A 16,315-nucleotide genomic window follows, 5' to 3' on the forward strand; every position below is an offset into this window, starting at 1 on the left:
CAGTTTCATGCAGGCTCCTGGGAAAGCTGGTGCTGCTGCTGCCTGATTCCAGCCGACAGACCTTGGGACCGGGACTGGGGCCGGCACTGGCGGCTGGAGATGGCTGACACGAGATCCGTGCACGAAACCAGGTTTGAGGCGGCGGTGAAGGTGATCCAGAGTTTGCCGAAAAATGGTAAGTGCGCTGGGCCCGCGCTGGAGAAGCCTCCTGCAGAGGCCGGAGGCCCCAGTTTCCGAACCTCGCCTCCTTTAATCTTCTTTCTGCTTCTAGTCTTGCTAATTTAACCTACTTCGTTTTTGCGTTTAAAAGGAATGTAATTGGAGGGAAGGTGAAGAGTGTTAATTAATGACCTGCTGATCTTTCAAGCACAAGACAAATATATTATCCAGATTTTGAGTAGTTTTCATTGCTGAAAACAAAAGTCTGTCACTTAATGACTGCGGATTTGGATATGTTAAAAAAAATAAAACTGGGTTGGGGATGCTTGGTGCCGCATACTTATAAAGTGTACTATTAAGCCTTTCAAAAACTTTTGATGTGAAGGGAGGGAAAGGAAAGAATAGCTATATTCATTTGTAAAATGATTTATTTTAATAAATACACATATTTGTGACTTTTTTGTGTGTGCTATTCTCTTATTCTAGGGTTCCCTTTCTTATTCTTACATGGGGCCTTCCTTTCAGCTTAGGAGAAATATCATTCCAGTTCTTTTGTATTTAATGTGTCATTTCTCAGACAACTTTCAAAATTTTTCTCTTTTATCTTTGCCGTTCAGCAATTTGACTGTGATGTGTCCAGGTGTGGTTTTCTTCAAACTTATCCTATTTAGCTTACAGAGCTTTTCAAATTTGTAATTTTATGTGTTTGACCAAAGTTGGGAAATTTAAAGCCGTTATTCAAATATTTTTTCCTGTGGAGAGGCTTGGCAAGGGGAACTTTCATGTTTTACTTCCTATCCTTCTTCATCATATGAATTATTTTTCACAATAAACTTGTATTTTTTAAATGATGTTTTTAAGCACTATTACTGTGCCAAGAGGGTAAAACTCACTGAATGCTCAATGAATACACTGTTATTGCAGTATTTAATATGGTCTCTATTTTAATTAATCATGAATTAACTTGGTAATGAATATTCAACACCGTTTAATAAAAATTAATTAATTGCAGATTCAAAAGATTTTAAAAATAAATATACACAAAAAAGTATTCCTTTGTAATCTCAAACGTCGAACTAGGGAAGGACATAGGAGGGGGTTGTTATTAAGAGTGAATGAAGAATATGTAAAGAAATAATACAGGAACTTACTTAGCTATTGGTTTTTTAAATGCCTGATTAAGAGAGTTTATAGAAAGGCATCATTCTAAGAGTTTTACGTAAGTTGTATCTTCATCCTTTCTCCTAAACCACACATTTTTATAATGTTTTGAAAATTGTTAAAGGTAGAACTTGGTGTCTCTAGTTTATTTTTTTGATATATATTATGTATTAAGAAACATATGTAAATATAATCTGTATATACATAGCATTTAAGAAGCTATTGCAAAGTTAAGATATCCTGCCAAATGGCACCTGTGTTGTACAGTATTCAGTATACTGTTATCCCCTGAAATTAAATTGATTTTTTTTAAAGATTTTTTATTATATTATGTTAGTCACCATACAGTACATCCCTGGTTTCCGATGTAAGGCTCGATGATTCATTAGTTGTGTGAAATTAAATTGATATTAATTGAAGCTGGAAGTCTTTTACAATGAATTATTAAATTTTTTATAATAATACTTTTTATTTGGTGTCTGCCCTGAACCGTTTGGCAATGAGTAAGTTCTTACAGTTTTTTTGTTCCTTGTTGCTTAATCTTTATTTAAGGTCTAAACTTATAATCAATCCTATAGCATCTATGTTTGGTTTCTCCTTAGCTTTTAGAAACTTAAATTCTTTTTTTTATTATTTTTAAAAAATTTTTTTAAAGGTTTTATGTATTTATTTGAAAGGGAGAATGAGCAAGAGAGAGAGACAGCACAAACCCCGCTGAAGGGGGCGTGGGAGCAGAGGGAGAGGGAAAAGAAGACTCCCTGCTGAGCAAGGGAGCCCATGGGGTGCTCAATCCCAGGACCCTGGGATCATGACCTCAGCCAAAGGCAGGTGCTGTTAAGCCACTCAGGAGCCCCTGAAATTTAAATTCTTAGATAATATTTTTAATACAAATATCAAACATATTATGTGTGAGCACCTTGAAGACAGCTTATACTTTATCTGGTATCTTACACACAGAATATATATAATATGTTATCAGTTTTTACTGTAATATATTCTAATGTATATGTCACTTACCTTAACAAATAAACTTTTAAATCTTACTTTGATTTACTGAAGATACTATGAGACGAGGCTATTGGTGTTTTAAATGTAGATTTGTTTTATTTAAGTAGGTAACCATTTAAAAATATTTTTTCAAATAAAACTTTATTTCAAAGCTTAAAAAAATACGTGACCATTTTAACTGTAATTTCCCCATTTTTTTTACCTCTGTTATATAAAGAAGGACCATATTATTGAAATAATATATCTAATAGATACTCCTAAAAGAACATATGTTATATAGAGATAATTGTTATTGTGATTTTGGAATTATTCATTCTTGGCCAAACCTGAAATACCACCTCTCTGCCTGTCTATGTTGTAATTTTCACAACGTTTATAAACTACTTGTTTTTGATTACTACACGTTATCTGTTTATTATGCAATCTATAAAGTTTTTAAAATATCTTTTTACATTTTAATTTTAATTTATTTTTTAAAAGATTTTATTCATTTATTTGACAGAGTGAGAGAGCACAAGCAGGGGGAGCAGCAGAGGGGGGGGAGATGCAGGGCTGGATCCCAGGACCCCGGGATCATGACCTGAGCCAAAGGCAGATGCCCAACCATCTGAGCCACCCAGGCGCCCCTTAATTTTTATTTTTATAATAATTTTGGTATAAAAGTAATATACAAACACACTGAATGTAAAAAAAATTTTTAAACACAAATAAGCAAAAAGGAAAATAAAAATAATCTTTATGCTTACTATTTTCAGAGATATCTTCTTTAACATTTTGATGTGTTTCCTTCTATTCTGCTTTTTATGTATATACTTATTACTTTATATAATACTTATTTTGCAAAAATGGATTGTACTGGATATGCAATTTTTAAACTACTGTTTTTTTATCATTTTATAATAGATTGTGAAACTTTTCTCAAGCCATTGTTTATATTTTCATACCATACAATTTTTAAGGGCTGTAGTTATAAACTATCCTGTTGTATATATGTATCATAATTATTTAGGCAATTATTTATTATAAAACATTTGCATTCCAATTTTCCCTGTTATTAAGTATTGCAACTTATAGCATTCATGCATACAGTTTGAAATTTTTTACATAAAAAAGGTTATAGATACGCTAGAGACATATATGAAGACTGATTTTCACTGAAATTGATGTGTCCAAAATTACAGAGGTAGGAAATGAGAAATCTCTCTTTTTTTTTTTAAATTTTATTTATTTATTTGTCAGAATGAGAGAGAGAGCACAGTTAGGGGGAGCAGCAGGCAGAGGGAGAAGCAGACTCCCCACTGAGCAAGGAGCCCGATGCGGGGCTCCATCCCAGGACCCTGGGATCATGACCTGAGCTGAAGGCAGACACCTAACTGACTAAGCCACCCAGGCGGCCCGAGAGGCGGCCCGAGAAATCTCTTTTATCTTGGATTAATTCTTTTTCTACCACAGCACGTACTGGTTGACTTTAGCCAAACTTCCTTTTTCATCAAGAAATTGAAATTTGGCCAAAAGGAGTTGAATTTCTTAATACTGACGTTTTTTTAAGTATAGTGTACATTTAGCTTTTTCATTTATGCTAGTCAGTTTGGTTTGTCACAGTCTTTCAATAAAAAATACCTTATTGTAGTTGCCTAATGCAATTATTCTATATTTTTATATAGTGCTTTTTAAATGACATTTGACAGTTATTTTAGTTACACCTACAGCATATTTGTTCACTTATGCTTTTACTTACTGAACTATGTTAGGCATTGTTATTAAAGTATAAAAATCTCGAGAGATTTTTTTTTAATTGAAGGAGTATAGCAACTAACAGAGCCATAACATTTGTTTCTATAAGACAGGAAGAAATGATTATCTGAGCTATTAATGAAATATTTAAAAATCACTATTAGTATAGCTAAGCTGATTTATAGCCTTAGATTATCGATTGTGTTCTCTAGGTGATCTGTATTTAATATGTTTCCAATAGGTTCATTTCAGCCAACAAATGAAATGATGCTCAAATTCTATAGCTTCTATAAGCAGGCAACTGAAGGACCCTGTAAACTTTCAAGGCCTGGATTCTGGGATCCTATTGGAAGATACAAATGGTAATTTCATATAGAGAGCTATGGAAGGAATTTTATTTTAGTGACATAATTATCATATGACATATTTTTGTGGTTATGTATTCTAAGCAGAAGTGTTCTAACGTGCTCGATCCAATTTTTATCCTCCATGTGCTTTTAACACAATTTCATACAAGTAGAAAAGTCTTGGGGAAGAGAGGAAAGCAATAAAACCGAAAGGTGTATCAAAGATAAAAAAAATCATTTTCAGTTAGTCTTTCCTTTGATGGGGTTTTTTCCATTTATTGTAAGAAGAGCAACTCCCAAAGTCAGTTAAACAAACAAACTCTCCTGCCTCTTGTACCTACCAAGAAAAATAATGACTTTACTTACGCAGTGACACTGTTTGCTTTGAGCCTTTAGATGATAAGTAACTAGGCGCATGACTAAGGGACTGCGGTGCTAACTTTTTATCTAGGCTGTCCCTCCTGTCCCACTGTACTCGAATAGAAATTTGATCTTTAATATACTTAAGAAAATCATAAAATAGCCAGAGATACCTCTGTAACATAGACTATATGTGATGAACAGAGTATTCTAATTGGTGAAGAATGTCTTAAGAGCCACACATTTTGATGGCTCAATTTCTTTTTTTTTTTAATTCCATTTATTTGAAAGAGAGAGAGAGCGAGAGCAGGGTGAGGGGCAAGGGGAGAAGCAGACTCCCTGCTGAGCCCAGAGCCTGATGTGGGGCTCGATCCCAGGCCTCCGGGATCATGACCTGAGCTGAAGGCAGATGCCCAACCGACTGAGCCACACAGGCGCCCAATGGCCAGATTTCTTTACACTGAATTGGAAGTCCTTAAACTCCTTTGAGGATTTCTTAGTACTGTACTTTCCTCTAAGTTCTTTATGAATAGTCATAGATTATAGGTTAAATGTAATAGCAGTGTGTTATTTAACCTGTTTTAAGAAAATTGATTTACTTTATGGTTTTTCCTCAGAAGTGACCATTGGTGGATCTAAACTGCTTCTGGAAAAAATGTGTAAAAAGAAAGATTTTCATTTTAGGCAAAAATTTCAAAGGACTGTTCTCATTATCTAGGGGTTTAAAAATGTCCTATGCCTCACATTTTTGTTTTTTTAGACATAGGAAACCACTTTTATTTTTTGAGTGTGTAAGTTAGACTCTTGTTTAAATTCATGGAAACCTTTAACCAAAACTTCTGTTCATTTAAAATATGGCTGTGATAGTTCATTTCATGTAGAGTTCTTTTTTTTTTTCCATTTTTTTTTTCATTTTTTTTTTCATGTAGAGTTCTAAAATGATCATTTCTGTTACTGTTCTTTACAATATAAAATTGTTGAAGAGTTCTTAGCAGGTATTTTTCAACAGTCTATAGTGTCTGCTCTATAGTGTATATAATATAGTCTCTGTAATCTATAGTCTATAATCTATAGATGGGCTATATATTTGCAAACTTTAAATACTATTTAATTTGACGGTTTATTTACTCTGATACTTTTCTTTAAGATGGTACATTTAAAGTGATCCTTTGAGAGTATAATATCTTTGTGTAGGCTTTAACTAGAGAGCCTGTTTTAAATTAATGATCCTATAGCATTGACTACAAATTGTATTCTGAGCAATTGGAAAATGTGTTGTTTTGTTATTTGGATATTCTCATTTCTAGGGATGCTTGGAGTTCATTGGGTGATATGACCAAAGAGGAGGCCATGATTGCATATGTTGAAGAAATGAAAAAGGTAGGGGAAATAATTCACAGCAGAAAATGAAAATATTCATGGGGCACCTGGGTGGCTCAGTTGGTTAAGCGTCTGATTCTTGATCTCAGCTCAGGTCATGAATTAAAAAAAGGAAGGAAGGAAGGAAGGAAGGAAGGAAGGAAGGAAGGAAGGGGAAAGAAAGAAAGAAAGAAAGAAAGAAAGAAAGAAAGAAAGAAAGAGAAAGAAAGAAAGAAAGAAAAGAAAGAAGATGAAAATATTCAGAGCAGCTCTAATAATTTTGTTATCAAGCAAATTAGCTGCTTTGTTTTAAGGAACAAAGAGATCACAATATATTAGAATAGAAATTTTAAATTGTTGAATTTATTAGGGCTTTATCTGTCTCCTCATGTTCATCTTAAGGTAAGTGTTTTTTCCTTAAAATCACATTGGAGTGATGCGATGTGATTTTTTTTTTTTTCATTTTCTCTGTCTTTCTCCATAGTCAACTTCTTCAGAAAGTGTGGAAATAGGAATCTTTTGAAATATTGAATATTTCTCAGGAATCTGGGCAGTACCTGGGCTGTCTTGAAAGCATTTCTGCTTTGGAACTTTTTATTTAGAAGAAGTAGTTAACAACCCTGCCCATCAGTGTTCTCATCAGGTTTGACTCAAGAATTGAGATACTCCCATCACGGGACTTCTTAGTAACAAGCATTTTTCTGTGAATGCAGAGATCCTTCAGAAGCAGAATAAGATGCTTTTAATTTCTCTGATAATTAGTAAGGAGGGCATTCCTTACTAGCTAGCTCTTTTAAGTCTGTTCAAGGGATTGTTTTGAGGAGCAAATTTATGAGGAAATCTTGGATTTTAAAGATACTCTTACACCATTTCTATTTTGGAATTGGATCAGAAATTGTAAAGTTTAGGTCCATTTGATAATCTTAAATACATTTTCTGTGAACATAAAGAAAATCTGTAAAATGGAATAGTTCTTTTGCCAGATTGTTTGACAGTGTTAATTTCTAGAAGTAATTTCTGTTTGGTCGATTGAGATTCATTTGTTTGTTTTATTTTGTTTTCTTCTATACTGCTCAAAGTTGTGGCCTTTGTTAAATTTTTGCAGTTTTTATTTAGTGGACCTGGTTTATCTATAACAGAAGGCAGAGTTTGGTCCTTTTGGCTGTTAACTGTATCAGTAGCACAACAACAAAGGAAACTTTTAAAAGCCAAAAGAGAAAATCTAAAGCCTTTTTGGTTTGGTAACTATTCCTTTTCTTTCTTTTAAATATCATCATAATTTTTAGGACATGCTTCTATCATGTAAAGTTGAATTGACACATTATGTAAAATTTACCCATTTCCCTATCCAATTTGATTAATTAATAATGTAGCCACAGTTTAAAGCGGGAGGGAGATGGATTTAAACTACACTGCTGCCTTTTAGCCGTCTTAAGATACTTCCACTGTGCCTGTAGATTTCTATAGCTACTTCTCTAGTTAAGAGAATATACCAACTATTTCCATTCAAACTTTTCAAATTTCATTTTTCATATGGTGAATACAATAAAATTTATAGTAAACTTCTAGAGATAAATCTAAGAATGTTAGGATACCCATAGATTGAAAAATTTGATTAGTTTTTAAAAGTATTTTCAGAGATTTGCTTTGTGGACATCAGCAGATAAAATTGTATGCTTTTAAATAATGATGTGGCAGGAGATGGGAGGGACTTGGCTGGCTCACTTGGTTGAGTATGCAACTCTCAATCTCAGGGTTGTGAGTTCGAGCCCCATGTTGGGTATAGAGATTACTTAAAAATATATATGTTTTAAATAATGGTATGGGGTTGTACATTATCCCAGAGATTTGATTACTGAATTTGGGACTTTTTAAAAAGATTTTATTTATTTATTTGAGAGAGAGAGAGACAGAGAGAGATGCAGAGGGAGAGGGAGAAGCAGGCTCTCCGCTGAGCAGGGAGCCTGATGCGGGGGTGGGGGGGTGGGGGTGCCTAGATCCCAGGACCCTGGGATCATGACCTGAGCTGAAGGCAGACGCTTAACCGGTTGAGCCACCCAGGCACCCTGGGACTTCTAATTGCAATAATTTACTAACTGAACCGGTTGTTAAATTATATTTGTAAATATAGTTCACTGTGCTATTGCTCTTTAGAATTACTCTTTTAGTATAAATCTCATTCTGCGCTTTTGAATTCACATGTTTAAGAACTTATCAATTTAATTTATATCTTATAATAGATAGTGTCTTATGGAAAATTGCTTTTTGTAATTTATAAACTGCCCAGTGAAATATCACTGAAAAAGTTGCTGGAATAAAAAATTCTTTTAAAATAATTTAATAGGATCTTAGCTTTGAGGGAGCAGAATAACTAATGTGGTTTGTGGGAAATAATCCATAGTTCTTTAAATAAAGTTAATTTTGATTCATAATGGAAAGAAAATATGAAATTCTATTTTCTGTACAAATTTTACAGGCTATCTTTTTTTTGTTGTTTTAAAGATTTTATTTATTTATTATTTATTTATTTTTTAAAGATTTTATTTATTTATTTATTTGACAGAGAGGCAGCGAGAGAGGGAACACAAGCAGGGGGAGTGGGAGAGGGAGAAGCAGGCTTCCCGCCCAGCAGGGAGCCCAATGCGGGGCTCGATCCCAGAACGCTGGGATCATGCCCTGAGCTGAAGGCAGACACTTAAAGACTGAGCCACCCAGGCGCCCCTAAAGATTTTATTTTTAAGAATTTCTTCACCCAACATGGGGCTCGAACTTAGAACCCCAAGATCAAGAGTTGCGTGTTCTACTGACTGAGCCAGCCAGCCACCCCCCAAATTGTGTAGGTTATCTTAATGAGGATTTCTGGAGAATTCAGCCAGAACTTGAATAATATGCATCATGTCTGTGGGATTTAAAGAGAGATTGGTGTACTCAGCACTGCACATTGGAATCACTAGGGGGATCTTGTTTAAAAAAAAAAAAAATGCCCCAGCATAACCCCAGACTCATTATTTCAGGATTTCTAAGAGGATGGGACAATCGCTGTACTAGAGGGAGGATTCGAATAGAGTCTTATAAAGGATGGAACCTGAAAGTTACCATGGCTGAGAGTCTGGTCTGTAGCTCTACGAGTCCAGAACACTGGCCTTCTCTTTTTAAGTCTTGACTGATGATAACCATGTTCTGGAGATTTAGAGAAAAGCCAGAATGCTAATTTCTTTTTTTTTCCCCCCCGGAACGCTAATTCCTTAACTTACAGTGGGTGTTATACCTTCTAGTGCGCAGCAGACTCAGGATTGAGATAGAGGACGCTCCTCAAAATGTCAGAGGCACTTGGGAAACTGGAGTAGTGATTGCTGAGATTGTCTGTTGAACCGAGTGTAGAACACTGAGATTTGGATGACATTAAGAGATGTGTCCATCTGGCCAAAAAAAAAAAAAAAAATCTGAGGAATTTAATCTTTGCTTTACAATACAGCATCTCTGTACCTTTAATAGTAAATTTTCATCATGCAAATATGATGTTTCTTACCAATGAAATGTGCTGGAGAAACCTAGAAAAATATCGTGCTGCTTTCAGAGTCCGTGCAGCTCACCAAATAGTCTTCATTTGGATAGGTTACAATCCAGTTGACTTGATTTAGTTTACTTACACTGTAAATAAAATCTCTGGGGTTAAGGAGTACTTACCTAGACTGAGATTTCCCTGGCTCTGCTGGTCTTTCTGTGTCTCTGTCCCAGCCGAGATTGTGTGTGTGTGTGTCGTGCGTGTGTGCCATTTCTTTTATTTCAGCATTGGAGTGAGGGAGAGAATTTTGCAGGTGCAAGATCATTCTTCTTGGGTTTTGTATTTTTTAAGTTTCTTCTTCAGAGACTAACCTCTTAAATTCTGGGTGTATCTTACCATGACCACTTGTGTCCCGCCTGTATTGACTACTGAAATTCTAGCTTATCAAAAGAAAAATTACTCTGCTTAAATTTGCTTAGCACTGACACATGCTACATTTCTTTAGTTCTGATATTTGAAATCCGTATAATTCAGTCTGTTACCTATGGGGTATGAGAAACCGAAACAGATTTGAGTAGCCCTACTTACAGACAAATCTGAGAGACTTTTGAGAGTAATCTTTAACGGAGAGATAACTAAAAGAGGTGTGGTTTGAAAGAGGATCAAAGGAGATGTTGGGTGGGGTGGGTCAAGATGGGCTATATGATTGGCTAACTAGATTCTGTTGAGTCTTTACATACGTACACTATTCCAGTATAGAATAAAGGGTGCTGGCTTGTGTTCGAATTATATCTCTGCCATGTAGTAGCTGTGACTTCGGTCATATCAAAGTAAACGTCACCAAAAAAAAATAAAAGTAAATATTACCTAATGGTTTCAGTTTTTGGGTTGAATCTAATTCTCAGAATTATTATTGTAATCTATACGAATTACAGATCATGTATCTATAATAAGCTATAAAAATGCCCTCCCTAATGGCCCCAGCCTTACAATAACAAGTGCTTCCTTCTACAAAAAGACATTTTCTGGTTAAAGCAATTTTTTACACTCCTATCCATTGATAGGAGCAGCAATTAGATAATCTACTCTGAGCTCTAAAATTACATTATAATCACTAACACCAGTTATTTTTAGCATAGTTCATTCTGTATAATCTCTCAACACACCCCCGCCTTGTTTGTTAAATTCCTTGTGTGTGCTAGACGCCTGGAAATACAGGAGTGATCAAAAACGGATGAAGGCCTTGTTCCAACACTGAGCTTCGTTGTATTGCGAGAGATAGGCAGTAAGCAAACAGTAAAGCAGGGAGAGTGACTGATGAGTCTGAGGTTGAGATGAAACTGGCCACTTTAAAACTGTGTATAAGCTGAAAAATATGCAAAAGTGATAGAGGATTTTGGTTGCTTAAAGTAATGAATGTGTTCATCTTAGTAATAAAAGTAATATATGTAAATGAAAAAAATCCAAACTTCAGAAAAAAGTCTAAAATGAAAAGTGAGTCTTCCCTGTTCCCTCCATTTTAATTGTTTAAGTGATAATTACTTTTAATTCTATTTTGTAGATTGATTCAGAAAACACATAGATGTATCTATATCTATATCTTCTTATTTAAAACGAGAAAAAACCCAATAATGGTATTATACTACTGGTACTGTTCACTACTTTTTGCCTATAAAAAAAATGTAGATGTTTTCCCTGTCAGCCCACACAAAGCTAACCTTATTCTTTTTAAATATCTGAAAAATATGTCCTATATGGAAATATTTTATCAGTTACCAGTTGATGGCTATTTATTTGAATGCCTTTTCAGTTAATTTACCTTGCTCTTTAAATTTGATGATTCTAAATTGGCCCATAGGTATGAAGGTGTCTGAAAGTGATGACCATTTCCTACTTTACTTTTGTGCCCTTTTAGAAACACTACCTTAAAGAACAGACAGAATAATTTTACTCTCACCCCAGCATTTTCAATTGTATTTAACATTAGTGCCTTTAGTTTTTAATGCACAATTTATAGGTTATTGTGTAAAATTTTAAAAGAAGCTTGTATAAAACAATCTTCAAAATGAAGACACTTTTAAATCTTTAATGTACTTGAAACTTTTCTAGGAGAGTATACAGTTTAAGTATGTAATTAATATAGATACTTTGGGGAATCTATAAATGAACATCAAATCTCAAAAATATTACAAAATAAATTATAAATATTATGTTATTTGGTATTGGTGTAGATCATCAGATTAGTAGTTTGTGATTTCACAAGATTTGTTTCTTTTGATTACAGATTCTTGAAACTATGCCGATGACTGAGAAAGTTGAAGAGTTGCTACATGTCATAGGTCCATTTTATGAAATTGTAGAAGACAAAAAGAGTGGCGGAACTTCTGATTTAGCCTCAGGTTGGACAGTCTTACCTTGTTTTTAATCCAGCAACTGATATATTATGCATGCATTAATATTTATATGTCTAATTTTTTTTTTACTTTCACATGCCAGTCCGACTGGAGAAAATCTCTAAATACTTGGAAGGTAGGAATAATGACATCCATGTAAACATTTTATTTAAAATTTACATGCCAGAAGAATTTTGCACAAATTTATATAGCTTATAAGCTTGTCACTCCAGAAGTTTTCATTCCAAGCAAATACATTGCATAAAATTAAAAAATACTATAAACGCTTTAGTTTACTTCAGTTATTAAAACAACAGGTGGCTCACTAAGTGTACACAAAATTAGAACAGAATTCATGATTTTGTTTCGATAGATCATACTTTCTGATTCGCTTTCTGAATTACATTAACAGTGCCATGGCTGAAATGATTTTCTAGCTAATTTTAACGTGGGTATGTTTATAGTATAGTTCAACCACATAGTGTAGCAACCTGAAACAAGACATCGGTGAATTCACTTAGCTTGGTCTTTTTTTTTTTTTCTAGATTCTAATTTTGTGCTCTCAGGAAAGAATTGAAAGGCTTATCTTTTACATACTAGCAGGAGTTGAATAATAGGCAAATTTCCTGGCATTAACTGTAAACATTTGCTCTTTAAATTTCTTTTTAAGAAAACAGAGTGAAATGAGCCTGTAAGAATTATTTCAATGATAATTATATATGTTTTATTTTCCTGGCATCCCTATTTACAAGATATCTTTTACTAATTGACAGAAATTAGCCGTTTCAGCACAGTTACCTTGCTGTCTGTCATAAGATCTGCAGTTTGTGTCTGCAATAGTAGCTGATACACTGCTCACTGGGCATAATGCTCTATAACCACATCCTCTAGAGCTGATTTGCTTAGAGGAATCGAATTTTAACAAATAATCTTCCTTATAATTCGTGCTAGTCAATGCAGAAAAAATATTAAGTATTTCCTCCGTATGAAGCATGTTGCTAGGATTCAGAGGGGAATAAATCTGGACCTGTTTTTAGGTCCTGTATCATTTTTGCATATTTTTCGGCTTATACACAGTTTTAATGTGGCCACTTGTATCTTTAAAATTAAGACCTGAACATGAACTAATTGAGCAGCAGACCCTGACCTGAAATGACATGAAGCTGTTTTAAATCTTTATTCTATTTAGTGTGACTGTTCATATGTTTTGCTGTAAAAACTTTATTTAATATATAGTACATATAGTATATGACCTTTGCAAAATTAGAAAACTGGATTTTAAATCAGATCTGGATCCAAGGGTTATAAAGGATGTGGACCTATACCATAATTTATTTAACCTATAACATTCTAATGGACATTTAGATTGTTTCCTCTTTTTTTTATATTAAGTTTTTAATTTTAATTTTAGTATAGTTAACATACTGTGTTATGTACCGTGTTCCCTTTCTGATTTTCAAAAAATGCTGCTGAAAGTAACCCTGTACAAATGTCATTTAATATATGGGAAGAAATATCTGTAAGAAATAGTATTAGAAATCTAATAGCCAAGGTCAAAGTATATGGGTGTTTCATAGTCTGCAATCTTGACTTTTTTTTTTTTTTTTTTAACAAAGAGTGGTATTAAATGTAGCTACTTAGGCCCAGTAGGACAGATGTATCTGTCTCATATGGGGTTTTTCATAGTATACATACATAGTGAGTTTTGAAATCAGGAAGTATGAACTGCCCAACTTTGTCCTTCTTCAACATTGTTTGACCATCCTGGATCCTTGGCATTTCCAAGGATTTTATTTTAGAATCAGCTTGTCAATTTTTTGCAGAAAGGGTCACCTAGGATTCTGATAGGGATTGCAGTGAATTGTAGGTCATTTTGAGGAGTACTGTCATCACAACAATATTGTCTTCCAATCCGTTTATTTAGTTCTTTCATTTCTTTCAACAGTGTTTTGTCATTTGCAGTATAAAATTCCTACACCTTCTTTTGTCAAGTGTACTGCTGAGCATTTTATTCTTTTTACTGTTATTATAAGATTATTTTCTAATTTCATTTTTGGATTGTTCATTGTTAGGTTGTAGAGATACAATTGATTTTTGCTTATTGATCTTGTATCCTGCAGCCTTACTGAACCTTTTGTTAGTTCTAATCGGTTTTTGGGTTTTTTTTTTTTGTAGATTCCTTAGTATTTCATGTATACAAGAGCATGCCATTTGCAAACAGAGACCATTTTACTTTTTCTTTTTCATTCTGGATGCCTTGTATTTTTCTTGTCTAATTGCTGTGGCAAGAACTTCCAGTACCATATTAAATAGAGATGGCAAAAGCAGACATCTTTGTCTTCTTCCTTATTTTAGGAGCAAAAAACATTCAGTCATTTAACATTAATTATGATGCTCGTTGTGAATTTTTGTAGATGCCCTTTATCAGATTAAGGAAATTTTCTTGTATTTTTAATTTCTTCAGCATTATTATCATGAAAGTATTTGATTTTTGTCAAATGCTTTCTCTGCATCTATTGTGATAATCATGTGGCTTTTGTCCTTTATTCTGTTAGTATGGTGTATTACATTAACTGATTTTTGAATGTTGAGTAGGGCTTGCTAGAAATTCTCTGTGCTTTCTACACCTCTCATCACAGAACTGCTGTGATGCTGGTTTTGCTGCTGTCAAGCAGTTTTGCTATAACTGTACATTTGATGGGGGTTTAGGGGATTCCCTGTGCTGAGTTTTGTTGAAGATGTCCATGAGTGGTGGGTGTTTTTGTTTCTTGGGTTTTGTTTTGTTTTTGTTTTTGTTGTTTTTTTGGTTAGTGTTTTTTCTTATTTGTTTGTTTTTTGTTTTTGTTAGTCTTGCTTTTTCTGGTTGTCAGGGAGAGAACAAGATTCATAAACTGTGATGCTGCATGGTTCTCTAGGAGAGAGTAGAACACAATGGCAATGGTAGAGTTGAGTTCTTACTCTTTTGTTCCTGTTTAAGATGTATGGAGATTTTGAAATTTAATATGTTGTTTGGGATGCAGGGAAGCATCCAAAATGCATTTGAGTAAGCGAAAATGAGCCCAAAAGTTTATGGAGGGAGACCACTGTTTTTGGCCAGTAGCCGTGTAGGAGGCCTTTATTATCTTAAAGAGTGATAGAAATGTAATTCCCTTTATCTCAAAATGAGGTCCAGTAACCAACAGCATTGGCATCACAGGGGAGTTTTACGGAAATGCAGAATCTTAGATCACTCCAGACTTACAGATTCAGAATCTGCATTTTAACTGGATCTCAGGTGATTCCTAAGCATGTTAATGGTTGAGAAGTTCTGATGTATTTATTCTCAACATATGACTGGCCAGTAGGACAATGTATGTGCCTTTTTAAGTGATTGATCGCATTAACTGATGCTTAAAAAAAAAGATAAAGCCTTAAAGGTAATAAAAGGTTAAAAAAAATTTTAAATGTAGTTCAATTATAATATTGATGAGATTGTTGTATTTGTTTTCAGTATGCTAGCATATAGCAACTGTCTCTTCATTTACTGTGTATAAAGTAGATCATTCATCTCTAACTTTACTATTTTGGTTGATAATTAACTTAAAAATAACATTCTCTGTCTTGTTTAGAAAGGATTTAAGATAGCTTTATCATTTTTGTTGTAAACTGAAACTTGAAGACATTTATTTATGTAATATATGTATATTTATAGTCAAAGAAAAGAAAAAGAAAAAAGGTAAGTTTTATCAAAATTATTTTATTACTTATTTGTAAATGACAGTATTATTTGTAAATTACAGCCTTGTTATATGTTATACCACTAGCGATTAAGTGATCGTTTCATATTTTAGATCTTGGTAATGTTCTAACTTCTACTCCAAATGCCAAAACTGTTAATGGGAAAGCTGAAAGCAGTGATAGTGGAGCCGAGTCTGAGGAAGAAGAGGCCCAAGAAGAAGTGAAAGGAGCAGAGCAAAGTGATAATGGTACTCTTTGGATGATGAGCTAATAATTTAATATTAGATAAAATATGGAGCAGTTTGGGCTGATTCGGTTTTGTATGAGAATTGTGTGTATGGTGGGATATAGGCTATTGACCTTATAACCAAGTTTTTTGTGGGCCAAAAGTACAGGGACAGTCAGCCTTGTGCAGAGATAGAGTAGATGGAATTGAACACTAACAAGAATAGACCACTTTTCTAAATGTAATGCCTGAAATGCTGCATTAGAAATGTATTCATTTTATGGGGCGCCTGGCTGACTCAGTCAGTAGAGCATGCGACTGTTGATCTCAGAGTTGTGAGTTCAAG

The 16,315-nt window shown here is 34.0% G+C and overlaps 1 protein-coding gene across 6 annotated transcripts in view; it reads left to right on the forward strand.

Annotated features, from left to right (window-relative positions):
• Positions 1 to 16,315, forward strand: part of ACBD5 (acyl-CoA binding domain containing 5) — a 40,930-nt gene that overhangs the window by 1,303 nt on the left and 23,312 nt on the right. For 3 of the 6 annotated variants that reach the window (XM_045775346.2, XM_045775343.2, XM_045775347.2), the window contains exons 2-7: positions 4 to 175; positions 4,304 to 4,424; positions 6,077 to 6,149; positions 11,918 to 12,032; positions 12,130 to 12,162; positions 15,857 to 15,991. In XM_045775346.2, coding sequence (XP_045631302.1) covers positions 100 to 175; positions 4,304 to 4,424; positions 6,077 to 6,149; positions 11,918 to 12,032; positions 12,130 to 12,162; positions 15,857 to 15,991 — 553 coding nt within the window. In that variant the 5' untranslated portion in view covers positions 4 to 99. Of the gene's footprint in view, positions 1 to 3; positions 176 to 4,303; positions 4,425 to 6,076; positions 6,150 to 11,917; positions 12,033 to 12,129; positions 12,163 to 15,856; positions 15,992 to 16,315 lie in introns of those variants that run through there. The other 3 variants (XM_045775345.2, XM_045775348.2, XM_087857618.1) reach the window with 2 other exon arrangements.

The sequence above is a fragment of the Ursus americanus genome, chromosome 31, assembly GCF_024610735.1.
Source record: "Ursus americanus isolate L20-20 chromosome 31, mUrsAme1.1.p, whole genome shotgun sequence".
Classification (NCBI taxonomy): domain Eukaryota; kingdom Metazoa; phylum Chordata; class Mammalia; order Carnivora; family Ursidae; genus Ursus; species Ursus americanus.